Source organism: Dermacentor albipictus, chromosome 3, assembly GCF_038994185.2.
Source record: "Dermacentor albipictus isolate Rhodes 1998 colony chromosome 3, USDA_Dalb.pri_finalv2, whole genome shotgun sequence".
Lineage (NCBI taxonomy): Eukaryota > Metazoa > Arthropoda > Arachnida > Ixodida > Ixodidae > Dermacentor > Dermacentor albipictus.
The window spans coordinates 5,961,162-5,988,590 of NC_091823.1; the positions used below are offsets into that span (position 1 = coordinate 5,961,162).

The 27,429-nt window shown below is 47.7% G+C and overlaps 2 protein-coding genes across 3 annotated transcripts in view; both read left to right on the forward strand.

The window, feature by feature from the left end:
• The window catches only part of LOC135920167 (transient-receptor-potential-like protein), a 211,262-nt gene that overhangs the window by 19,998 nt on the left and 163,835 nt on the right, over positions 1-27,429 (forward strand). Inside the window, exon 2 of one of the 2 annotated variants that reach the window (XM_065454312.2) lies at positions 26,099-26,393. The exons of the other annotated variant lie outside the window; for it this stretch is intronic. The gene's annotated coding sequence lies outside the window, so the exon portion shown is untranslated. The remainder of the gene's footprint in view (positions 1-26,098; positions 26,394-27,429) is intronic. 2 annotated transcript variants of the gene reach the window in all.
• LOC139057118 (uncharacterized) lies at positions 15,253-15,639 on the forward strand. Its single transcript, XM_070534891.1, has one exon. The coding sequence runs from the start codon at positions 15,253-15,255 to the stop codon at positions 15,637-15,639; it is 387 nt and encodes a 128-aa protein (XP_070390992.1).

Sequence of the window (27,429 nt, forward strand, 5' to 3'; positions counted from 1 at the left end):
GTCATTACCTTTATGTTTCCTTTATGTTTCCTTCTTGTGCCCTATGTGACCTTTATGATTCCTTGTCCTTTGTGTGACCTCCGGGACGCCAACTTTGTGTGTACCACATGTTTACTCATCCTAACGTATACCTCGAGGAAGTGACCTTTATTATGCCTCTAGGATGTGTCCTTTATATTTACGGCAGGATGTTAACTGGGTGTGTACTATGTGTTACCTGAGTGTACACTTGAGTGCACATGTAGGTGACATAGAGTGCACATAACAACTGTCTGTACATATAATACAGGCAGATATATCTGTACTTTGTGACAGCCGTTGATACACTCTGCAGAGTCATTGTAAGTACTAAATCTTGACTTATCCTTTCCTTTGCCCCAAGAAAACAACCCTTATTATAATTATTGTAGTATGTGCCCTTTGTGTTTACGGCGGGATGTTACCTAGGTGTGCACTTCAGGGCACACGTAGGTAACATAGAGCATCAATCTATATATGGTGCATACACTCTCTATATGTTACCTACATGTGCACTTGAGTGCACATGTAGGTAACATAGAGCATTAATCTATATATGGTGCATGCACTCTTTATATGTTACCTACATGTGCACTTGAGTGCACATGTAGGTAACAGAATGTGCGCAGTAAGCATCTTTTGTGAATAGTACAGTTAGAGCTATCTGTACTGTATGTTAGTCACTGGTAGATTCAAGGAAAAGGCACTGCTTGCACCCCTCGCACTAGACATGCCGACCGGCACTAATTGTGGCTATATTGTGCGGAAAATCGAGCATGCCATGAAATACGATGGTGTATATAGTGATTTATGCCATGCATTCTCTTAATATATAAAGTATTTCTTACTTTTTCAACCTGCTATTCTCCAGTAGCAAGCCATATGTAGAAATCTGCAGTATTTAACCTGATATGCAAGAATTTCATTAAAGTTGTGCGCCAGCTAGGCTATCAAATATAGTTGATTGAGTGTTTAAGACGGTTCTCATAGCAGGCGTCTTTCAGATGCTCCGCTTCGCCTCCAGTTTGGGAAATAATCTACTTAATTTGTATATCTGGCTTATATATATATATATATATATATATATATATATGAGCACTATGTTACCTGTGTGGGCACTCTATGTTACCTGGCTGTGTACTCCCTCGAGTGCACATCCAGGTAAGATAGAGTGCGCTTATATATAGTGATAATCTTTTTACACATGCTACAGATAGATCGTCTACCTGAACGATGTATTAACTTCAACTACTGGCGTATCAAAGCAAAAAAAAATGGGGGGGGTGCACCTGCCTCCCCCTCCCTATCTATCTTGGCCGTATTGATCACCACGCGCCATCAACACTACATACGTACATCAAAGCCTCATGCAGCGAATAATCCCTCACGACAAATAACAATTGCGCGGCGGCTGGAGACGCGGTGGCACGACGCGCAGTGTTCAATGGCTTGCGCTACATGAACCGCAATAGAGGCGGACGCCTCCGCGGCCAATCTGCCGCTTTGCTAGTGAGCGTATATGATTATACAACCATTTAAGTAGCTGTTCTCGTCGCTTTCGCGCTGACCACAAGTACGAGTAACTGCTGTGTCGATATTAGCACGCGTAGAAGAAGGGCAGCGCGGATCCCGTAAATGCTTGCTTGGGCGTACAACTGAATAATTTATAATTGTGAGTTGGCTGAGTATGAAAGTTGTGTGCGGGGTATGGCCGTATTTGATTACGCGAGCATGCAAGCAGTACGCCTGCTTCGCTTTGGCCGAAGTTTCGCTGCCGCTGCAAGCCAGCCATCGCCACATTTTGTTGCCTTTATTCCTTACGCTACGGGAAATATGGTTATACCTATTCAAGGTAAGGCCTGACATTCTCAAAAACACGCCACTGGGCGCCATAAGAAGCGTGTATATGTGGCGATTCCGAATTTCTGATCGGTGGGTGTCACAGCTATTGCGGCTGCCCGCACACCGTGCGCCATGAGCTGCACATGGTGCGCGCTGATTGGCTCGTGTCCGCCGGCAAAAGTTCGTGCATAGTTCGTCTAAAATCTGTGTATATACTTTAAAAAACAAGGCAGCGCACTAGGACACTTTAAACCCAATAATTTGTGTTTAAATACCAGCCTTCCTTCCAGCTACGATTTTTTTAAATCTCGAAGGCCATGCTTTTTCAACATGTACGCCCTAAAAGGAAATGCAGATCTCGGAGGCTAAATTCACTTGTTAACCGCCGTGCGGCGCTGCCGCAGTGTAACGGTTGACGGTGAGCTGGGCCACGTTGTGTTGCTGTGAGTGGTGAGAGTGCTCGTTGCAGTTACATGGTAATTTAATCATATTTTCGAAGTGCCTAAACAAACTGTGATCCGTACCGTGTGCATTAACCATCAAGAAACCTCTGGACTCGTGTAACGCCATTAGTTCGCCTTATGTTTCCTGTGATACGCCAGTGTCTTATGTGTACTACAGCGCCCATCCGAGCTGCCTTTGTTCTCGCCTGTCCGCGTTCGCTCGTGGAATACCTGGTACTGTGGCTTCGAATTATGGTGCGTGGAAGAATTTGTTGAAAGTTGTGCTTTCGTGCGCGGGTGTTCATCGGCAATTCGACAGTGTTCGCGCCGGAAAGAGCGTCGTCGCGTGGTGCCTGCGAGACGAAGGAGCCGTTTGCCGACCACATTGAAGGTAAGCAGGTCTGACGCTTGCGCGCATTCTCGCAGCTTCTGGTTCATGTAGTAAGCTTTGTGGAACGACAACGGAACACGTTCTGAGCGTATGTTGACCATGTTGCTCTGCACATTTAGCAAAGCGTTTCACGAGGGGAGTTTCCGTGAAATGTATTATTTCTTCCCGCTTACTTGCTTTATGGAGTGATGTGCTACCACCGCTGATCATTGGGACTTAATGGGCAAATATTTACGTAAACGCTGAAAGTTACTGTTTTCTCGGTAGTTTCCTGGCAAGAAATCCTTCCGTAGATATGAATTTCCGTAAGTTACGTGTGTCATACATGTCTATGTGTCACGGGCATCGCGAGTTGACACGCGACTGCGATGTTTGACACTTGAACAGATATCAGCTTGTGGGAAGATTTCTTTATTGATGGTGTTCAGTTTGAAGTCCAGCTTCGCGAGAACTTGTCTGCATTGTTTGTGTTCGACGTGCTCGCGTATTTGTCTTTTATATTGTAGGGCAAATATAGACCGACATAACAACAGCGAAATTTCTTTTTAATCGAGGCATGTCAATCAGACGGTCGTTTTCATTAACATTTTCATCCAAGAACAGGATGTCAGTGCCTGCGATTGTTAAAGACAGTGGCGTGTAGCACTGCCTAATAAGGGATGCGATTTTCTTGCGATGCTTTCCGCTCGATGTTTGCCACTCTTATAACCCACCTTCCACGGCTGGCTGTTCTAGTTAATAACGATAGCCGAATGTCGGTCAGATCAATGAGCAAAAGGAGTAGCGTCGGAAAAGGGATCGCTACAAAATCGCGGCTTAGGTTTTAGACCCTTCGTAATCGATTGTTCGTTTGATTTACTAGATATTTGAGTTTTGGTGATAATTTCCCAGGTAGTCTGATGTTTGCTGCTGGTTTTATTCCCGCCTGAATTTTACCATATAACAGTGTAACCACTTGAGATATAACTACGAGACATCTGTACAAGCGGGCACACAAAGATTTGTTGGCCAGTTGCCTACTCCTAAATGTCATGTACTACTTAGCAGCTGCTGCAGAAATGTTTAAAAGAATTTGTGAGCAGTTTAATACCTGAGTTGACTGGCAGCTCAGTCTCTTTCAAACAACAATTAGTTAAAAGCTTCTGTGTTACCCTGATGTTTTTATGAGCTGTTTTTGACTGCTCCACGTTTCTTAGCTGTGTGCATACAGGCCAGGCTGTTCTTGCTTATATGAATATTTTTGAATGAGTGAAAAAGATTGGCTTTTTTTTGTTTTTCAGGTCCCAAGCACCACATTCCAGAAGTCTGCTGTGAGCAGACGTGGCAAATTGCAGTAACATCCAGATAGTCCAATAAACTGTTCGTAGTTTCAGACAAACCTTTGCAAAATATAGTCAAAACTTCCTTTTAAAAGTGCGAGCACTGATCCAACCTGATCTTTATATCCAAACATTACATTTTATATTAGTAACAAAGACATAACTAGAACAGCAGCACTGCAGTGAGGAACGTACACATGGCACTCCAAGTGTTATACTGAAATAATCTATGAAGTCTAATTACTTTGTAATTTTAGAACAAATTGCCATGAATTTCTGTGCCATAGCAGAGTTCCAATCCGTGCGTTGCATCATGTAGGGAACAGTAACCTTACAATGAAAACCAATGCAAAACTTTTTAACTCAGGAAATGTTTATAAAAATAAAATGTGCCCACGGAACTCTTCATCTATGCATGTCTACGTAAAATACAGGATTTCATCACTGCGGCCACATAAAGGATGCATAAAGGTAGGACACACGAAGGAAACATAAAGGCAGTGGCCAAATTTCAACATGGAGGAAACATAAAGGCAGTGGCCAAATTTCAACATGGAGGAAACATAAAGTACGGTAACATAAGGGATACATAAAGGGAGGACACATGAAGGAAACGTAAAAGCAGTGGCCAAATTTCAACATGGAGGAAACATAAAGTACGGTAACATAAGGGATACATAAAGGGAGGACACACGAAGGAAACATAAAAGCAGTGGCCAAATTTCAACATGGAGGAAACATAAAGGACATTTCCTCATGTGAACTGCGGGAAACATACAGTAAACATAAAGGGCATAACCATTTTCGTAAGGGCAGCTGTCAGGTTGCGCTTCGCCCTGCGCAAATCGGCGAGTTGGTCTTCCCTCACTTTCAGCAGCGCGCGCGTCTCGATCCAGTGCGCTTCTCGCTCCTCATCCTCCGCTGACGAAGCTGCAGAGTTGGCTTCCGTGGTTGGTGGATAGGCTTTAGCGCGGCACCACTTTGAAAACAATATGCAGAAAAAAAAAGGGAAACTGACGAGCGTTTGTAAACATGACCAACAAGAGGTGCTAGCGTCCAGTCGAGACTGGGGACAAGAATATAGTTGCACGACTACTTCAACTGCCGGGCTGTTCGTCATAAAATTATTAAAAAGTTCATAATAGCAATTATGACACCTACTCTGATTGCATTTCGTTTTAACTTTATCATCATCATCAGCCTGTTCTATGTCCACTGCAGGACGAAGGCCTATCCCTACGATCTCCAGTTACCCCTGCCTGCGCCAACCTATTCCACCTATAGCGCCCGCGAATTTCCTAATTTCATCGCTCCACGTTGGGATGCGGTCCTACACAGCCCCAACCTCGAAGAACAGTTATGGGCTGTCCAACGGGCCCGCGACGCGGCGGAGAGACTCGGCCTCTCTGTCCCGACGTGGGAGCGGCCCGCTGCGCGCTAGTGCGCGCCCTAAAGGACCCTAATAAAGTTTTTCATCCATCCATCCATCCATCGCTCCACCTAGTCTTCTGCCGTCCTCGACTGCCTTTCCCTTTTCTCGGTACCCATTCTGTAACCCTAATGGTCCAACGGCTATCTAATCGGCGCATTGCATGACCTGCCCACCTCCATGTTTTTCTCTTGATGTCAATTAGAGTATCGTTTGTACCCGTTTGCTCGCTGATCCAAACCGCTATCTTTCTGTCTCTTAACGTTATGCGTAGCAATCTTCGTTCCATCGCTCTTTGCGTGGTCCTTAACTTGTTCTCAAGCTTCTTTGTCAGTCTCCAAATCTCTGCACCATATGTAAGCACTGGTAAAACGCACTGATTGTACACCTTCCTTTTCAATGATAGTGGTAAGCTTCCAGTCAGAAGTTGGCAATATCTGCTGTATGCTATCTAACCCATTTTTATTCTGTGAATTTCCTTCTCATGATCAGGGTTCCCTAGGGTTAATTGACCTAGGTAAACGTACTCCTTCACAGACTCTAAAGGCTGACTGGCGATCCTGAACTCGTGTTTCTTTGCCCGGCTATTCATCATTATCTTTGCCTTCTGCATACTAATCTTCAACCCCACCCTTAAGCTGGAACCGCATGGTGCGTTTTTCGCGAGCGAAAAACGCGACTCGCAGCAAACGCCCGCGTTGCCGCCTACGCGCGAGCACCCGCACGAAAAAAAGGGAGCGGCGCTTTCGCGTCGCGTTTTCCGGGTTGCCAGACAACATAACTCCCAACGACATGAATTGTCTCTGTTACCGCATATATAATATGCCCTTAAACTTACAGAACACTACAATAAAAATAATCTTAGTGCAATTAGACAGCGACGTTTTTTTCCGACGTGTATTTATCAAGCTTAATTTCAAGCAGCAAGATTGTATGCGAAACTGCGACTATGTACCTTCCGCATGCTGAGAGGCCGCTGCTTGTTTACAACTTGACATAGAAAATAGTGTCGGCCGCTTACTACCGAGCAGAAGAGGCGATTGCTACTGTCAAGGGGGATGCTGAGGGCATCTGCTATACCGTCTACTCTGAGGGTATCTGCTATAGCTCGCCGAGCCTGGTCACGTTTGATGTTCTTGCAATTGCGGTCGCGTACGCCCCACAGGACGCGACGCTTCTCCACTTCAGTTATTAGAGCCTCGTTGAAGGCTGCTTTGTCCATTTTAGTTGAACACGATGCGCGAGCCAACACGATGCGCGAACGAAATCACGGTAACACGTGCTTTCTTTGACGCACGCGCCAGTTCTGCCGAGAAAAAGAGAGGTTCTGTCGAGATGCGCAGAGAGCAGGGCCATCTGGTGGCGAAACCAAAAGCCAAAATGCCACGTGACTAAATACCACGTGACAAAATGCCACGTGACTTACCTAAACTTTGATTAGCGGACGCGCCGCGCGTCGCGTTTTTTTTTTTCTACTCCGAGCAGCAGCTCGCGGCGGCGCGATTTCGTGACGGATCATGCTAGGCACGCGTCAAGATGACGCGCGCGTCCCACCATCCGCGCGTCAATCGCGCCTGAAATCGCTCCATGCGGTTCCGCCTTTACGCTCTCTCTGTTAAGGTCCTCATTCATTTATTGTAACTCGTTTGCATTGTTGCTGAATAGAACAATCTCATCGGCAAACCGAAGGTTGCTGAGATATTCGCCGTCTATCCTTACCCCTAAGCCTTCCCAGTTTAAAAGCTTGAATACTTCTTGGTTTATCCTATGTCCTATATATCTTGGTTTGTCCTATGTGAAGTTTCTTTCTCACTGATTTCAGGATGCGTCCATATTTAACGGCTTCTTCAGTCTTTCTCACGTTATAATTTCTAATATCACTTATTTTCGCTTTGTTGATCAGTTTTGACAGTTCCGCGAATTCTATCTTATCTCTTGAGTTGGACACTTTCATTCTTTGTTGTTTCTTTATTACGTCCTTTGTTATTTGGGAGAGCTTGCCTACTGGTTGCCTTGGTGCCTTGCCTTCCACTTCAATTGCTGCCTCTGAAGCCAGCCTAGTTACGGTTTCATTCATTAGCTCTATGTCATCATCATACATCTGTTCTAAGGCTGCATATTTATTTTCAAGTATCAGCCTAAATTTGTCTGCTTTTACCCTTACTGCCTCTGAGTTGACCTGTTTTTTCTTGACCAATTTTACTTTTTCTCTGTTCAAATTTAGGTGAATCCTATCCCTCACTAACCTATGGTCACTGCACTTTACCCTACCTATCACTTCTACATCCTGCAATATGCTGAGATCAGCAGAAAGTATGAAGTCAATTTCATTTTTTGTTTCACCATTAGGGCTTTTCCAGCTCCACATTATGTTGCTACGCTTCCTGAAAAAGGTGTCCATTATTCGCAGCTTATTCCTTTGTGCGAATTCTACCAGCATCTCTCCTCTAGCGTTCCTAAAATCGACGCCGTAGTTTCCGATTGATTGTTCACCAGCCTGCTTTTCTCCCACTTTTGCATTGAAGTTGCCCATTACTACAGTATACTGAGTTGCACTTTTCTCATCGCTAATTCAACCTCTTCATAAAACTGATCTACTTTCTCATCATCGTGACTGGATGATGGAGTGCAGGCTAGTAGTACCTTTAATCTATACCTCTCATTAAGTTTGACTACGACTACAGCTACCGTTTCACTAATGCTGTAGAATTCGTCAGTATTGCCCGCTATGTTTTTATAGATTAGGAATCCTACCCCGTGTTGCTTCTTATCTAGGAGACCTCTATAGCAGATGACATGTTCATTATTCAGCAATGTATAAGCCTCACCAGTTCTTCTAATCTCACAAAGGCCGATGGTATTCCAAGCAATGTCTGATAGTTCCTAAGAGAGTCCTGCTAACCTAGCCTCGCTCGAGAGGGTTCGGGTGTTAAGCGTTGCAAGGGTCAGTTTCCATTGACGGCCTGTCCGGACCCAGAGATTCTTAGCACCCTCTGCTGCGTTATAGGTCTGCCCGCCGCCTTGGTAAGGTGCTCCTCGGCTGCTGGGGACTGAGGGCCATTGGGTAATTGTCGTTGAGATTACACAAGTCGCGTTTGCATGAACTCGGGAAACCCATTCAATGGGCGAATGCCATTAGCTGCGAATGTCATTCACTATGCCCATTGTAGGAGCAACAAAAATGGCATAAAGACGTAATCTCATTCGCTGCGAAACACGTTACACATGCCGTGTGACAGGGGTATTAGCGTAAATAAACTGCACGGATGGATTTTGCTTTTTTTCCCACAATAACTATCACCACAAAAGCGAATTGACAATGTCAGTGCAAATGTTTAAAGGTGCGTTTTGTTTAGTCCCAGTCGCCATGTATTTCTCTAATGAGCAGAAGGAAAACATAAATCTGCTATCCTTACTTCGCTTAGCTATCTACTAATTTGCTATCGCAATCAGGGCTACACCTTTCGGGCGAAACTGCGGCTTTTTTGTAACTTGTTTGGGCAGTAGCTAGCGTATGTAATGCTGTCCTGTACAAAGGGTTTGGGGCCAGAGACCGCATTTTCTCAAGTTTTGACTAGTTGCCCGGATGATCTCGCCTTGTTCTCGCAACTTGCCCGGATATTCTCGTTTGAGTGTCCGGGTATCGGCTCCTGGTTTTGCCTCAAGGTCACCTGAAGGTCGCCGACAACGGGAGCTAAAAGCAGTTCATGCTTAATAACAAAGTCAAACTGAGTGGTGCACCAACTTTGGGTACAAAAAGACAACGAGAAGGAGCACCTTTCTCTCCCTCTTTCTCTCGCTTCCGCCGCGGCGAAGCGTCGTTTTCTGGCGCAGCCATATCTCGCAACCGGCGCAGCGAACACCAAAGCCAATCGAGCTGTGTATCGATCTGCCGACTAGCGCTACACTACCAGCGTGAATATATATATATATATATATATATATATATATATATATATATATATATAGCTGATAAAGAGAAGAGGAGAAGAGAGTGGGCACAGCGAGATAACGACTATGGATTGGCCTGCGGCACGCGTCAGCCACAGGGTAATAGTAGCCACAGAAAGTGGCGGAAACCTTGTGGCTTTTATATTTTTTTTTGTAACACCTTGTCGGCCTCTACAAAGCTGGCTTACAAACAGTACGTTCCTCAATTGTACTCTGCAGCGGCCACATCATTTTAGCGTTCTCTCTGCTTTGACGGCGTCTGTGTTTTATCTTCATTAGGGAGAGGTCGCGTCCATCAAGCTTCTGCGAACTGAGGTTCTATCTGCACCGCTCTCGCCCACATTTCAGGCATACCGCGAAGGCATCCAGTGCGTGTTCGACGGCTCATTTGCTCCGAGGTGTAGCAATTCGACGGCTTCTATTCTTTTCTCTTGCATGAAAGTTTTCTGGGTGTGATTAAAGAAATATGCGCAAATCAAACGCACATGTTGAAATCTACGTGAAACGATGCTGTTGAGAAGCGGTTAAATAAATTCTCTACAACTAAATTCGGGTCGTACAACTGTGTATTGTGATCCTACGGAACATCTAATCTCACGCAGTGCTTACGTTTAAGCACAACACCGTTCACAAGATATATTGTCACGTAGTAGCGACGGTGAAAAAAAGCAGTCGCGAAACTTTCAAGGACGACTTTCTTGATCGGGCGAACCTGTGCCCGCAAAAGCAGGTTAAAGCTGTATTTATGTGACGTCATAGCTTGGACGCCGTTGGTTCTCTGGCCATACACGAGTAAAGACAAGGAATGGGCTTCGACAAGAACACACACAAAGAAGTCCACTGTGCTTACTTACCACTATATCTCGCTGACCGCTGGGGAATGCTCTGTGTTCTTGATTAATTGCGCACAATGGCCACGCACGTTTTTCTGAATGAACGCAGTCGCATTAGCCTTACGAGAATGTGCCGTCACTCGATGCTATTGCTGACACATACACGATGATAATTACATAGTAGTAAGCACAATCTCGAAATAAATTATTCCAACTGTTGCCTGTATACTCATTCACGTGTAGGGCGTGAAACTGTTTCTTGTTTCTTTAGCATTTTAGTTTACTTTTCCTAAGAAGAAGAAATTGTTGCTTACTCTCGCCTTCGTCATGGACCACCTCTAATACCCGGTAACAGTTCTGTAGCACACTAACTTAGATTAAAGGCCAACAAGGACATGCCACGCAAACAAGCTTTTTTTTTTTTGTCATACAAAGGTTGTTTCAGCGTGAGTTGCATCCTTGCTCTATATAGAAACGAGGGCATCGTTTAGTGGAACGTGTTGCGAGTGCGATCGTGAAAATCGTGTCATTTCTTTCTTACTTTTTGTACAGTAACGCTAAATACAAGTAATATCGGAACATGCTACTACAAAAAAAAAAAGGAACCACTCTGTGCAGAAGCCGGATGCTCTAGGAGTGTGTACTATACATCGTTTTTCCTTTTTTTTTTCTTTTTGCTCAGCGCGTTCGTTATGTGTAAGGAAGCCACTCGGAGACAAAAAGGGAGCATGCTCCTGTGTGTGCTGTTCGTATTAAGCTGCGTCACTACACTGGCGCTCTCCGCGCGGCGGCTCCCAGCCCACTCTAATCTCGTTTTCACTTTGCCCGCGTCCTGTAGGAACATCGTATAGTGTAGCTAGCTGCAGAAATGGACGGGCGGACAGCAGCTATCGCTTTCGCGTTACTCGCCGGCAGCGCCGCGCTCGAATGAAATGGGAAGCTTCCCCAGAGGCCGAACTCCCTTCGGCATGCTCTCTTCGCGGCGCTTCTCCCGGACCCAGTAATCACAGAGTGGAAGCTGTGCGTTTTGTGATAGCATCCACCGAGAGGATTCTTCAGACGATTCGGCAACAAGCGACTAAGCGCCGCTTTGGTGAACTGTTGTTGTAGATCGGAGAATTCACGCTTCTTGCACGTAGTTTTTAAATGAATTTCGCTAACGGAAGAATAGTCGTGCAGACTGATTCCAGGTATTACCTCCGTAGTGCTACTATGCTCAACAGACACAAAAAAAGATAAGATGTTCTCGTTAATGTTTTCAAACTGCCATCGCAAACGATCAATAAGTTCATACATGTCGGCAAAGTTGCTTCGCGCTGGGCTTATGTCCGCTGATTTCTAGGCAGTAGTTTTTGCTTTCTGACTCGCACTTACCGATCATAGCAATTGCAGCCACTGTCCTCGAAAATTGCATACCCCGGAGACGGGAACCTCACATGACCTGACTTAGAGGTACTAACACCCGGGAAGGGGTGCCCTAATATATACTGAAGCAAAGAATTGAGGCCGAAATCACCGCACCGACGGGTAGTGCCGTGAGCGCCTTCGCAGAAGGAGTGGCAGTGTGGGAACGCTGGCATGATGAGCGGCAACGGAGCCAGCTGTGGAAGACGATGACGACGACGACGAACGGCCGAGCAGTGGCACGAGCCATTACTGATGATGATAGTTTTTGCTCGCACGGATTTGTTGAACACGAAAAATGCACGAAACCTTAGCCATAAACATCTTCGCTGTAAAACATTATATAGCAAATTTGATTTAAGAGATTCCACGCACTGGGAATCTATGCTAGGTGAAGCTGGCTACTCAGCATATATTGTGGTTCTGGACACTTGCGTTACCAGATGGACTCGCGTATTTGTATAAGGCGAGCAATTCTGTGCGCGTTGCGAACATGTTTGCTGCAACAGCGCTAACAACGACGACAGTAGTATGAAGGCAGTGACGTCAATCACCTTTTTGTACTCCGGAGGAAAAAAGGAACAAATTGTTCCGTTAAGTGCGATGCCGACCTGGCAATCTTCACTTAATTTTTCGGCATACTTATTTTCTACTGTTTGTTAATATGGCATGATTCAGCCTTTGTTCTGGTTGGCGTGTAGCACCCCGTGCAAAAAGGATGCTCGACCACCATGCCTCATCGAAACGAAGGGTGAATTCCCAATTTGTCATGGTTGTCTCGAGTGGATGACTGGTCTATCAGAGCCCCGCAGTGCTTACAGGCCCCCTTGTGTGTGTGCGACTTTAGAGGAACCCTTTCCTCGAACTGCCAAGCTCTACAGTAGAACTTCCACAAGCCAACGTCGCCTAGAAGAAAGGATAAGCGCCTATTATCCCAGACCTGCGGGTCGCCACCTGCGGAGGCACGCTCGTGAAGACGCCAACTGAGAGAGCGCATCAGCCGCCCTTTCCGCGAACCAACGTCGCCTAAAGGAAAGGATAAGCGCCTACTATCCCGGACCTGCAGGTTGCCAACTGCGGAGGCGCGCTCGTGAAGACGCCAACTGAGAGGGCGCATCAGCCGCCCTTTCGCAATTAGACGCCCTTTCCGCTAACCAACGTCGCCTAGAAGAAAAGATAAGCGCCTACTATCCCGGACCTGCAGGTTGCCACCTGCGGAGGCGCGCTCGTGAAGACGCCAACTGAGAGGGCGCATCAGCCGCCCTTCCACAACTATGCGCCCTTTCCGCGAACCAACGTCGCCTAGAAGAAAGGATAAGCGCCTACTATCCCGGACCTGCAGGTTGCCACCTGCGGAGGCGCGCTCGTGAAGACGCCAACTGAGAGAGCGCATCAGCCGCCCTTCCGCAATTAGACGCCCTTTCCGCTAACCAACGTCGCCTAGAAGAAAGGGTAAGCGCCTACTATCCCGGACCTGCAGGTTGCCACCTGCGGAGGCGCGCTCGTGAAGACGCCAACTGGGAGGGCGCATCAGCCGCCCTTCCGCAACTGTGCGCCCTTTCCGCGAACCAACGTCGCCTAGAAGAAAGGATAAGCGCCTACTATCCCGGACCTGCAGGTTGCCACCTGCGGAGGCGCGCTCGTGAAGACGCCAACTGAGAGAGCGCATCAGCCGCCCTTTCCGCTAACCAACGTCGCCTAGAAGAAAGGATAAGCGCCTACTATCCCGGACCTGCAGGTTGCCACCTGCGGAGGCACGCTCGTGAAGACGCCAACTGGGAGGGCGCATATCAGCCGCCCTTCCGCAACTGTGCGCCCTTTCCGCGAACCAACGTCGCCTAGAAGAAAGGATAAGCGCCTACTATCCCGGACCTGCAGGTTGCCACCTGCGGAGGCGCGCTCGTGAAGACGCCAACTGGGAGGGCGCATCAGCCGCCCTTCCGCAACTGTGCGCCCTTTCCGCGAACCAACGTCGCCTAGAAGAAAGGATAAGCGCCTACTATCCCGGACCTGCAGGTTGCCACCTGCGGATGCACGCTCGTGAAGACTCCAACTGAGAGGGCGCATCAGCCGCCCTTCCACAACTATGCGCTCTTTCCGCTAACCAACGTCGCCTAGAAGAAAGGATAAGCGCCTACTATCCCGGACCTGCAGGTTGCCACCTGCGGAGGCGCGCTCGTGAAGACGCCAACTGGGAGGGCGCATCAGCCGCCCTTCCGCAACTGTGCGCCCTTTCCGCGAACCAACGTCGCCTAGAAGAAAGGATAAGCGCCTACTATCCCGGACCTGCAGGTTGCCACCTGCGGAGGCCCGCTCGTGAAGACGCCAACTGAGAGAGCGCATCAGCCGCCCTTCCGCAATTAGACGCCCTTTCCGCGAACCAACGTCGCCTAGAAGAAAGGGAAAGCGTTTGCTATCCCGGACCTGCAGGTTGCCACCTGCGGAGGCGGGCTCCCGAAAGATCGCCGGATGAGTGGGCGCTGTCGCCAAACACCGTGGATCTTAGTGGATATCACGTGACGTTGACGTGCGCAATATCCCGCCTTGTGGGCCTATATTAATGGCCGCGCAATGTACTTTTTACATTTCATTCTCTTCTCACACAGCACAGCAGGGATAGTCTCGTCGCAATCAGTAATGCTTTGCGACAGTGATTTCACAGACGCTTGCGCAAAGACGGACAGGGAAGTGTACCTGCAGACTTTTCGTGCTTTTGTCGTTAAAAAATAACAGGTCCAGATACATCGGAGGGATTATGGATGGAGGCAGTCAGAGATCATTTATCACAGAAGATCTGGCTGTAAAACTACAACTGCAGGTACTGGGAGAAACCAGACTTTCATTCAACACGTTTGGCGACGCATCCCCAAGTTCTGCTGAAATACGAAAGGTTGTTGAAGTACCACTGCGTAGTCAGCACTGTTCCGACATCCATATTGTTCAAGCAATTATAGTGCCAGTCATCTGTCACGACATTGTTGCGCCGACAGCTGATAACAACTTCATTCGGAAGCTGCGATGTGAGGGCAAATTTCTTGCTGACGACAAGAATTTTCTTGAAGCGGATACTGAGAACGGCCTCAACTTGTTGATTGGAGCTGACCATCTTTGGGAAATCATGACGGGAGAAGTTGCAAGGAGCATAGAAACTCCAGGACTGGTCGCAATCAACACGGCATTCGGATGGACACTGCAAGGACTGAGTCGCTAAAAAGCCTTTCTCGACTGCGACGCTAACGTTATGGTCTGCGTTCTGCGAGTGGAAACGATTACTGACGATGACACAACCTCGCAGATTCTACAGTCGTTCTGGCAGCTCGAAGCAATGGGCATCACAGATTCTGGCGAACCTCCCTCTCCTGAGTCCATTGCATGGTTCCGAGGAACAATTCGAAAGAAAAATGGCAGATACACCGTGGCGCTGCCTTGGAAAGAAGATCAGAAACAGCTTCTTGGAAGCAACCGTGATACCGCGTTCGCACGTCTACAAAAACTGGCAAAGAGGCTGTCAATTAATAAAGGATTGTTGGAGCGATACAACGCAGTCATCCGACAATACCTGGAGCTAGGACAAGCTGAAGTGGTACCTAAAAGTGTTCCTATTGATCGGGCCACCTATGCTATGCCACATCGGGAAGTTATACGAGAGGAATCGCTGACCACCAAGCTCCGGGTCGTGTTCGACGCATCGTCACACGCTCAAGGCTTTCCATCACGCAACGACTGTCTGGATAAAGGGGTGAACCTCAACCCCGAGTTACTACAAGTGCTGCTTCGCTTTCGGCGGTTTCCGGTCGCCATCAACTCGGGTATCGAGAAGGCATTCTTACAAATTGAGATACAGGAGACCGACCGAGATGCATTCCGGTTTCTCTGGTTTCATGTCATTCCCGTCAGCCAAAAACAACAACATTGTCGAATGGCGCATGACCAGGGTACCGTTTGGATCAACATCAAGCCCTTTCTTGCTCATGGCGACTATTCATCACCACTTGGACAACGCTTGTGAGGACAAAGCGATTGCTTCTATTTTGAAGAAGTCATTTTATGTAGACGATTTACTGGTGGGTGCAGAGACATTCGAAGATGGTCTGAGCATCTATGAGCGATCGAAGGTTATTATGCGAGATGCAGGCATGAATCTGAGAAAAAGGAAGACCAATAACCAGCAACTACAGAACATTTTCGACAACCATGCAGGAGGAGCAAGTGGAAGGTACATCAAGGGAATCATGCAGTTTTGGGAATGCAATGGGATACCGAAACTGATTACTTCAAGTTTTCTTCCAAATCTATAGCCCAATACTTAGCCTCTGTGCAGCTGGACACAAAACGTACGCTTCTCAAGGTTGCTTCCCGAATTTTCGACTCTCTCGGTATTCTCTCGCCTTTCACCGTCACTGCAAAGCTTTTGTTTCAACGACTGTGGGTTTTAGGCCAGTCTTGGGATGACCAGTTACCAGAGGAGATCAAGACGACGTGGACAGCATGGTGCGCAGACGCAATCCAGCTGGCTTCATCAAGATTCCGCGCTGTGTGAGAGATGGGCTATATGGAGCGGTCGAGAAGGCAGAGCTGCATATATTCGTCGACGCCAGCCTGAACGCTTATGGAGCATGTGCCTATTTGAGAACAGTTGATGACGGCGGAAATACAGGTACATCACTAATAGTAGCGAAGTCTCAAGTAGCACCTACCAAGAATTTAACACTGCCGAAGCTCGAGCTTATGGCTGCGGTAGTAGGAGCCAGATTATTAAAATACATTCGCTCATTATGCAAAAAAGAAGTGAGGCGTGCAGACAGGACACAAGAGTAGAGAAGTGGACAACACGAACGCCGACTATCAACTGAAGGGAGCACTGAGGCGAAAAAGTAAAGACGACACAAAACTCATCTGCGCATGCTCAGGAATGGTACCGGCACGTGTACCCGACTGACACGTGGTGTTACCATTCCTGAGCATGCGCAGATGAGTTTTGTGTCTTCTTTTTTTTTCGCCTCAGTGCTCCCTTCAGTTGATAGTCGGCGTTCGTGTTGTCCACTTCTCTACTCTTGTGTCCGGTCTGCACGCCTCACTTCTTTTTTGCATAATGAATCCTTACCAACTAGCTCAGCTTTCTGTCGTTCTAATATACATTCGCTCATCGTGGGATTCAACGCATTTTCCCTGCGTCATGTGGCCAGACTCAACGATCACACTGAGCTGGATCCGGGGTGAGCGTAACAAGTGGGGTCAGTTTGTATAGCACAGAGTGACTGAAATCGCAGCAATTGCTGACTCACTGCTATGACGTTACTGTCAAGGAGAAGACAACCCGTCAAATTTATTGACTAGGGGCGTATGTTCAAAGATTCTACGTACATGTCGCAGCTGGTGGAGGGAACCTGAATGGTTATCCCAGCCAAGATCAACCTGGCCTAGGCTCGGACATGAGCACACCGATCTACGAAGAGACAGAGTGTGACACGCAACATGTACTTCTTCAAGCGCCAAGAATAGTGGACACCCTGATTGACTTAGGCAACATACAGAAGCTCCTGCGCGTCACCGCCTGGATATTCCGATTTGTGAATAGATTTCGTCGTATTCAAACGTCGCTCGGTGGAACTATTTCGACATTGGAGCTAAACAAGGCTGAAATGTTCTGGATCTGTCATGTCCAGCTTGAAGTATTGACGAATGACATTGAACACCTTCGGCTTAGAGGCACTGTCCAGAAACACTCCGTACTGCGGGATCTCCACCCTTACCTTGATCACAGCGGGCAGCTTCGACTTGGTGGCCGACTTGAAAGAATTAACGCTACGTATGACGAAAAGCACCCGGTTATTCTACCGCAAAGGCATCCCTTCACGGCCTTAGTTGTTACTGAGGCTCACTGCAGAGTTTTACATGGCGGTGTGGCAAGCACTATGATGCAGATTCGACATCGTTACTGGATTATACGTGCTCGACAATAAGTTAAACGGATCATCAATGCTTGCTTTCTCTGCAAAAAATACAACGGCAAACCTGTTAGGTGCAGTTTGCGCCAATGACTGAAGACAGGCTTCTTACATCACGGCCGTTTGAAGTTGTGGGATTATACTTTGCAGGCGCACTATATGTAAAGCAACATGAGACTGATGGAGTTACTTACAAAGCTTATATTCTGTTTTTCACAAGTGCAACCACGAGCGCTGTACACCTTGAATTGACGAGTGGAATCTCTACAAGCTCCTTCTTAATAGCGTTCCGTAGGTTTTTGGCTCGTAGACGAGTGCCCGCAACACTGTACTCCGATAATGTTCTCGCATTTAAGAGAGCATCGCGAGACCTATGGGACATTTGGAACACCATGAAGAACTCTCCGTTTGCATCTTTGCTCTTGACGCATCGCATAGAACGGAAATTTATTATGCCAGGTGCGCCATGGTGGGGCGGCTGGTGGGAGAGACTTATCCGATCAGTCAAGCCATCTTTGCGCAAAGTGCTGGTAAAGAGCAAGCTCAACAGCGAACAAGCTGAGACTGTACTGCTGGAGGTAGAGGCGGTTATCAATTCAAGACCCCTAACATATACGTATACGGATGATAGAGAGCCCTCTCCACTATGTCCTGCTCATTTTATGGTCGGGAGCTAATTTCTTGCCTCTCCAGAGCGAACCAACGGTGATGACGAAGCTCGAAGTGCACAGGCTACGCGACGTGACCTCTGCAAGAAGTTGCGATACCGCCAGAAGCTCGTGGACCACCTGTGGATCCAATGGAAGAATACCTGCTCGAGCTGCGGGCACTTCACCTCTACCCATCGCATCCTAGTAGCAGTCTACAAGTGGATGATGTAGAACTCATCGAGGAACCTAACATCTCCAGAGGTATTTGGCCACTGGGACGAGTCGCGGACGTCTTCCACGGTCAGGAAGGAATAATCCGAGCCTGCCCCGTGAAAGCTCCAGACGGCAAGCTGGCCAGTGCAGAAATTGTGCAAGCTTGAATTGGACAACCCTACGGGGGGGGAGTGTGTAGAAAAAGACGAATAAATGGAGCAGGCGGGCACTGCGAAGAGAAGAAGTTGGAACAATGAGTAGCTCTTTGTCTGGTTTCTTCGCGTCTCGTTAGTTTTATACAATATTAGCAATTAAAGAAAAGCACTACGCGGACACCGCAAAGCGACTGGAAGCGATATTTATAGTGATAGGAGTGATGTTGCTTCCTGCATCAAGGCCTTGCATAAGAAAAAAGAATGACAAAATAAATACCTTAACGACACCAGAGCGAGCGTTTTTCTCCTCAGGCTGCAGCTGAGTACCCGAGGTTTAAATGCTACATCGAAAACCTTAAAGGGAGCTGAGCGAGTTGGCAAGGCAGCAAAAAAAACTTTGAAAACGTTGATTACCCTTTCATCTGGTGCATTCAAGCGAGGGAAGCGCTTTAGCATCGCTTCTTATGCCCCGAAGCCCAAGTAGGCGCGGGAAACGCAGCTAGCTCCGGGAAGAATTTAAATTTACAAGCAGCCATAGAGAGATTGAAATGCAAAAGGTACAACAAATGTCCTCGTCTGGCCTTTGCATGGCTGTCGTCGTGCGTAAATCAATGCTTGTCTGCTTTAAGTGATTGGAGAGAAACTCGTCTGCCCTTCCCGCACTTGTGAAATCGTCCTTCGCAGCCCCGGGGTTTAAACGACGCGCCGGGCGCTTGAATAATCGAAACGCGCTCGCCGCTTGCGACATCGACAACGGCTCCGCCGGGCGGCTGCTGGTTCGACATCCGCGCGATGAAGAGCTCGCGAGTCCGGGATGCTGAGCTGTTCGATGAAATTTTGTCAGATGCCGTCTGCATAGTTTTACATAACTTCTGCATCTGTGGAAGCCAAAATATTACGCAGTAACAGACAGATCGGTGCCACGCGTCTCTGTTTTCCTTGCTGTTTAGCACTTTGGGGGAAAACAACCCAATTTGCAGTGACGTAGTAAGGACCTGACTTATTCGCTTAATGTGGCGTTGTTGTATATAGAATGCTTCTAGTGAACATCTCTTGCGCTAAGCGATGAGGTCGCGCATTGGACTGCCGATCCCATTTGAATGTGAAATAGAGCAGGCAAAAACAACTGCTTCGGACGATCTCCCCAATCTTCCGGATAACCTTTATTACTTGCCTTTATAACGTGCGCGTTGTACTATGCCTCGACTGCTGTCTCGTGACCAGTACTATATGGTTGCAGTTCTTGTAATGTTGTTACCGCCAGAAAAAGTGAAATTAGCCGTGAATCGGCGATAAGCGAAGCTTTCTTGCGCGTTTGGTGAAATGCCTTCTTCACTTCTGTGTTGCTCCTGGCTCAATGCCCGAGTCTGCACGCTCAAAATGCACGCTCTTGTCTCAGCTACTTGGGTTGCGCACTTTTCCACTTCTCTGTAGCCAACTTGACTTATTTTCGTTGCCGACTTCTTTACTTCCTGTGTCTTGTTTTTTCTTATTTATTCGGGCACCTACGCAGAGGCATATGGCCGTTCTCGGAATTGACCGAGAATGTTCACGTGCTCTGGGGTCCAGCCGCTCAGGCACTCAGTGGCCCGAGCTGTCCGTTCGCTTACACGGCCAGTGTCACACACCCGTTCTGGGCATTGACCAAGAGGGAGAGCTTATCGGAAACTGGAGATGTCAGCCCCACTATATGTGGGGATCGCTAAATCAGATGTGGTGTTCGAAATGACATTAAGAGCAAAAAGAACGCAGAAGGCTGAGAAGGCAACATAAGGTAGACTAAGAATAAATAAACAAATGAAGCTCACATGACTAAGGAAAGGTCAAATAGTGTGTATAAGACCTGACTGGCTTAAGCGTAACAGCATGCAGTACCTGCATCAAACAAGGCTGCACACATTTACTTGATGCCTTTTGCATTTTTTACATACAGGGTGGCTCACTGAATACTAATTTGGCTCACTGAACTTGAGCCAAATTTTAAAAATAAACAAATACCACGTAGCTGGACCGAATCAAGGTAATGTTGTTTGCCGTCGCTTGGAGATACTCATCTTATTCTTTGCATTCGACCGAATAACATAATTAGTCTTAATTAATTAATCAACTTCTCAAATATTTAATTAGATTAAAAGAGAAAATTGTGGAGCAACACGAAGACTCCCGATATAGCTCTCTGTTGCTCAATACGGGCTATGTAAAAGTGTTTTTTCCGGGCGTGAAAGGAGTCCGCGAATACACGCGAAATTGCAGCCCGACTGGCCGCTCGAGGCACTTTGCGTGTATTCGCGGGCTTCTTTCATGCTCGAAAAAACGATTTTATGCGGCACGACTTCAGTCTTTCGTGTTGCTCGACAATTTTCTTATTGGCCGTTTTCGTCTAATTAAACATTTGAGGACGTGATTAATTAAGACAAATTACGTAATTAAGCATAATGCAAAAAAAATATTCTGAGTATCTGGGCTCGGTCAAGCTACATGGCATATGTTTATTTTTAATGTCTGACTTAAGTGAAACACTGTATGCCTCGCGGTAAGCTCACCGAATAAGAAAGTTCGGCAGCATGTTGCACTCCTGCAACACGTGAAGGCGAAAGCCTGCTACACACTTGGTGATGCATTAAGTTATACAATGCGAGGGATCAGACTTCTTGCAACAACACATAAGGAGCCGCAGTGTGAAGTACACGTGTGGCGCTTTAGGTCCATCTCCTCAACGGCACGTGCGAGCACTTAATGCGCTACCTAAAGGGGCAGCATGGTTGTCGCCAGTAGGTGTTACAGGTGTGTAACATGAGCCGAACACCATTACGATGCGTCCTCTCACCAGCGGAAAGCAGCACTCGCGGTCGAACGCTTTACTCTCGCAGCTTCGCACGTGGCACCTCGTTCCTCGCTTGGCGAGTATCCTCGGCCGTAGCGTACTTCCGAGCTCTACTGCCGCGTAATCCGATAGGCTCCCGACGAGCGTCCCCCATCGCCATCTCTCTCGCTTCGCAGTCGACTGTGGCCACAACCGCCGCCGGTGACGTCAGCGATGCAACACTGCTTTTATGCGAAGCATATTACGAGAGCTCAACCCAGCTCCTCAGGCGCGGCGGTGTCGCCTTGAAACCACGTGACACCGTGACGTCACGACAGAGGAGAAGTGGCTTTGGCTCAACTCTTGCAAGACGGGCTGAGTGGGAATCGAACCAGGGTCTCCGGAGTGTGGGACGGAGACGCTACCACTGAGCCACGAGTACGATGCTTCAAAGCGGTACAAAAGCGCCTCTAGTGAATGCGGTGTTGCCTTAGAAACGAGCTGTTTCTAAGGCGTGCGTCTCTTGCTCAGGCGCACATTTCGTTGCCGCGCCGAACGCTGCTTTGCTCGACGCTCACCGCGTCCAATGCGGGGCGCGTAGTCGCTGCCCTGTAGCCCATTGTCTTACACCCCTTGGCGGGTCGACGGGAACGCTGTCGCGTTCCACTCTTGAAGGTGAAGCAGTAATGCATGAGTTGTTTCTTCGTCTAGCCGAACCAAATATAGCCAAGCAACAGCAGTTCACCAGGCTAAAGAGTGGTTCAACAACTAAAATAAAGGCTAGTATGCTTCGCATCCTGGGCTTAACCTTACCTAAGCCACAGCCATTATTTTTTGTTTGCGCGCGCCGCTGGTCCCCCTTTTCACCAGCCGCTCGCCTGGAGAAGGTCACGTATTTTTGTACCGCTCCACTAGACGCCTCGTTTCTCAAGGCCATCGCGCAACGAGCCACTTCAGGCTTTCGGCTTTAAAAGAGTACAACAGCAGACCTTTCGTCCCTTGGATTGCGTCCCCGTTTTCTCCCCAGGGACCTAAGATAACATAGGCAGTATTTGTCCACGTATACGAAGTAGTCTTTGGTATTAACCGCACAGTGCTATAGCGGCAACAATCACACAGCACGTGCTCGATATCCTGAGGTAGCTTTCACTTGTTCCACAGCTGGGAACTGAGTTGCCCAATGCCTGTCGACGGCAATGTGTTTAGCAGAGAAACAAGATAGCGGCACATCGTATCACCGCCGTCAAAACGAGTTATATTTGAGGCGTGTACTGCAGCAGATCTTTCGCGCTTTCCTAAGATCACTTGGCGCCATCTAGCGCCGCCGCCGCGAAGCCTGCGCGTGACCTCCGAAATTAGTGGCGCCCGGTGCGTGCGAACGCTGAGAAACACGTAACGCGGCAACTGGACTCCTCTATCGTGCTTCTTTCTGGACACGTTTCGCCGTCTGGTTGCACTGCCGAGAAGTACGCGCGGGGCCTCTGAGACAATAATCGTGGCGCGCCGGTGCCTGCGGACACTGCGCATCGCTTCCTCCCTCGCTTACCGCACACCCAGTGCCGCACACTCAGGGACCCAAATTGGCGAGATGTTCATTGACAAGCGGCACACGCCCAGTGCACTTGTGGCGCAGCCTGCTAAAGCGTCGGGTGTCTGTTTTTGAGCAACCTTTGTGACTTGAGTTCGATTCCGCTCAGCATCGGAGAAATTTGAGGGATTCGTTAATGCGTTGGCATTCTTATGGTGCTTTACGCACTTTCTGGGGGCTATCTTATAACTATCTGTGTATGTTTGCATGTACATATGTTTGTGTCTAACCGTTTTCACGCCTACCTGAGTCCCTGGGTAATTCGTGATCGAATTGTTAGCGCATCGGGCTGCGTTGCTGAGGTAGCAGAGTTCGAAACCAACCATTGGATCAACTTGAGTGACTGAGTATGTACCAATGTGTACGTACGTGCTTCTCTTCAACGAAGCTCTTTCACGCCGATATGGATGACTGTAGACGGGGGACTGGGTAGGTAACGGTGTTCGAAGAAGATTATTGACGCCGACTTCGAGCACGGAGTACGCGCCACTCGGTCTGCACTGGTCTTCAATGAACCCTTCTAACGCCAACTTGGGTAGCTAGGTATGCGCCGCTGGAAATGTGCCGCTCTGCAATTATAAAAAAAAAAAGATTTCTTAAATTTCTCCGATGCTGATCGGAATGAAATCCCCGTCACAAGAGTTCCTCAAGGACAGCAACCCGGCGCATTAGCAGGCTGCGCCACGAACGCACTGGATATGCGTCGCTTTTCAATGAACGCCTTTTACGCCAACGCTTTAGCGAGCTGCGCTATGAATGCAATGGCTTTGTGCCGCCCTTCAGTGCACCTCTCGCCAACTTAATTGGGTCACTGAGTATGTGCCACTGGGTGATTGACAAGTGAGGGAACAATTCTCTGCGTTCGCGGGCACTGGCGCGTCACGCTTCTCGTCTCAGGGGCCACGCGCGTACTTCACGGCGGCGCCGATAGATGGCGTGTCCAGAAAGAAGCGCGAGAGAGGAAGGAGCCCAGTTGCCGCGTGGCGCGTTTCTCAGCTTCCGCACGCATCGGCGCGCCACGCATGTCGGAGGCCACGAGAAATGACACCGAGTGTTCTTGGAGAAGCGCGAGAGAGGTGCTCGGCTGCAGTGCACGCCTCAACTCGTTTCGACGTTATGTGGCCATATTGATTTAATGCTAACGCATTACCGTCGACAGTCGTCGTGAGATTGGTTCTGCCGCGATTTCTTTTTGACACTGCAGAGCTATACATTCCCTGTGGCACATATACCTGTACTTACCCAAGTTGGCATCAAATAGGTTCATTGAAGAATTACAATAAGGATGCTGATGCATTAAAATGCTTGTGTAGGCTACAAGAAGTCTCGACCGATGGATGGCGCCCTCGACTTGCTCGCCCAGTCTCCAGGGTACGCTGTGGGTTTGTGGGAATTGGCCAGTAGTGCTCACATAGCTAGCGGAAATCGCGTACAATCAGTTTGGCTCAGTGGACCAAGTTTTCGCAAAATCGGTAAGACAGCAGCCAACATCCAGCAGCGAGCACCTTAAAGGTTAGGGAAAGAAACAAAGAATGCTTCGCTTTGAAAAAAAAAACGAGCATGCTAACGAGATGGCAGAAGTATTACTGAAGAGCCTCTAAAATTTGTTAGTTCAGTCCGATCACTCTTGAGTGGCGAGGAGTCGATTCGGCTTACTTTTTCTCTGCATGCCATTACTGTCGCACCTGAAAAAAAGAAGAGAACTGAATGAAGTTCGCGCTATATATATAAAAAGAAACGTTGAAAAAGGCTCTGCAAAGGTGAACCTTTGCTTAATATATCATTTAAATATATACGGAAGAATGATGCTTGTACGAGTTTTGCCCACCAGCGGCTCAACGACGGGGAGGGAAGAACTTTTGGTTGTCGGAGCTGCTTTTTTTTTTTTTTTCGTCATCGTACTTATAAAGACTCAACTTGTATTTTCGAGCTGACATAGCTTGAAATCCGCGGATGCAAATATATATATATATATATATATATATATATATATATAAATAATGGCTGACATGTCGCACGACTCTGCAGAATATTTGAATCTGTGGAACATAGCACACACAGAAACAAAACAAAAAGAATGCACTGCACCATTGCATCAATTCAGGGTTAAAAAACATAACGTGTTGTTGTTCTGTTCTCGGCTAAAGCGCTGCATTACTCGCTGTAGTGCGACACGTGCCGTTCTTACGATGTGCATGTCATTGGCAGGCAGTGAATTATCTCTACGAGAATGAATAAAATTTCCTGGAGTCTCCGACTCTCGGCTTGTGTCTGGCGGGAAAACCGCGTGGCCGCGCGAGTGAACGATGTTCCTCCGCCTTTCCCTGCACAGCATGTTCGACTGCGCTGAAACCGAAGCGCTGCCGCGTCTGCACGAAATCAATAACGCGTTAGTGCGTGTATAGTTGCACGTTTTTTTTTAACTTTAATGTCGCTGGCTCAGAAATAAAAGGGAGCATTGCTGCCGCAACGCCAGTTGGTCGACCTCAGTGACCGTTCTAGACGTGATTACCAGTGTTCAGATTGATTCTTTCTGTTCAAAAAATAGTAAGTTCAAAGACCACTGCACCGGAACGTGCAATGAAAAAAAAATTATTCGTTTTTGCACCAGCCCCGCACAAAAGCTGCCGCAGTGTCCCTTATATTTTTCAATCTTCAGCCCTTTATCCCTTGAAAGTCATACGCGTTCTTGGTCAACTTTCCTTCGTTTTGCTTTGTCATGCGCGGCTGTGCATGTGTGAGGAATGATGTCTCGCATAGGTAACCGCGCGTTTTTTCATGCGCCTTGTTGCGTCACGACCAGTGGCTGAGCACGAGGCCACTACTCGCATGGTGGCGGAATGCGTCGAGCTTTGGGCGAACGTTGAAGAGTTCCAGGTGCTACCAAAATTTATCCGAAGCCCTCCAGTGTGATTTCCGTCGTAATCCGCGTACTGCTTTGTGACTTTGAAATCAATCAATCAATCAATCAATCAATCAATCAATCAATCAATCAATCAATCAATCAATCAATCAATCACATATTGTGGCAAGGCTTGCATCGGTGGCAAGGAGTATATATGCTAGCCGCCGCACCGTTTCTGATGCAAGTTTCGCGTTTTCCCTTTGCAGCGGGGACCGTTTGAAATTTCGGCTATACACTGGAAGCTGTAAACCGCCGTCTGAGGAGCGTCTCGCCGTTCATTACTGGAGGAGTTGGAGGAAAGTAACTGTCCTGTCACCGTGCCGCCAGGAGGCGATACCAGTTGTCTCGAAAGCCCCTGCCTCGACGTGGCGTACACAGGTGGTGTTGCCTTCTCCCATACCGGAGCCGAAGGAGATAGCGCGGCGTCGAGCCCCGCCTCCGTTCTTGCGGCGATGCGCCTCCTTCCGCATTGGATGATTGGTCGTGGTGAAACACCAAGAGGTATGTGTGCGTGCAGCCGTGGCTCTTTGGTTGGGAGGCGAGAAAGACGGAGCGCAGCGTTCGGCTTCAAGTTTCTGCTGTTTTCCCGGCGCGCAGCACCCTATAGTCGGATACAACTTTAGAAAAAAGGGGAGGCCCCGCCCAGATGACTGAAGCGGCGAAGTCACCGGCCGTCCGGCGCATGACGTCGGTCCAGAGTGCGCGCCCATTGGTGGATGCTCGTGTGCATCCTCCTCGCAGGAGTAAACGCCCCCTTTTTTCTAAAGTTGTATCCGACTATAGTACTTTACAGACAATGCTGGTCAGCGCGTCATGTAAAAGCTGCGCTTCTTTGTTAAAAATGGCCAGTTGCTAGATATGCTTTGTCTCGTAACACGGAAAACTGTGTTGTGCGCTTATCGTGGAACTTATTCGGGATATATTTAGTTGCACGTTGTTCTTTTGGATACCATATCTGCTTATTAGGGGCGGGTCCGTCATTTGCCATATTTGTAAACCGCTTTATATCAGGCCACGGGTTTCCCCAGTAATTACTAAAGAAAAAAATAAAGATGGGGGAGGGGCTTAGGGTAGAAGAGGATTGGTAGTCGTTCTTAATTTTTATTTATTTATTTATTTATTCAAACAGCGATCATTTACAAGACCTTAGCAGGGTGGGCATACAGTGTACAAGTCAACACCCGTGGTAAGCAGCAAACAATTCCAAAAGGAGTTATAAATCAGTTCATAGTACCAATCATGAATCAAAATCAAGGAACATAAATGCAAAAATATAAGATACAAATGCAACACAACGATATAATGTAGTACAAAGATGTTAGAAAATTAAAAATGGTTTTCAAACATTTGTAGTGACATCTGTGATACTGAATCGTTAGTAAGGTTATTCCAATCTGTAATCGTCCTGGGGAAATAGGAATACTTATAAGAGTTAATTGTTGCGTCTAATGGTGTCACTGTATCGATGTGTTGCGTAGGACTATAGCGAAGTGTATGTCTGGCTCCAACGCTCATGACAAATAATGCGAACAAGTAC

Bases quoted from the DNA above. Each gene is read 5' to 3' on its own strand.
- LOC139057118 (XM_070534891.1), top strand. From the start codon at position 15,253: ATGCCACATCGGGAAGTTATACGAGAGGAATCGCTGACCACCAAGCTC.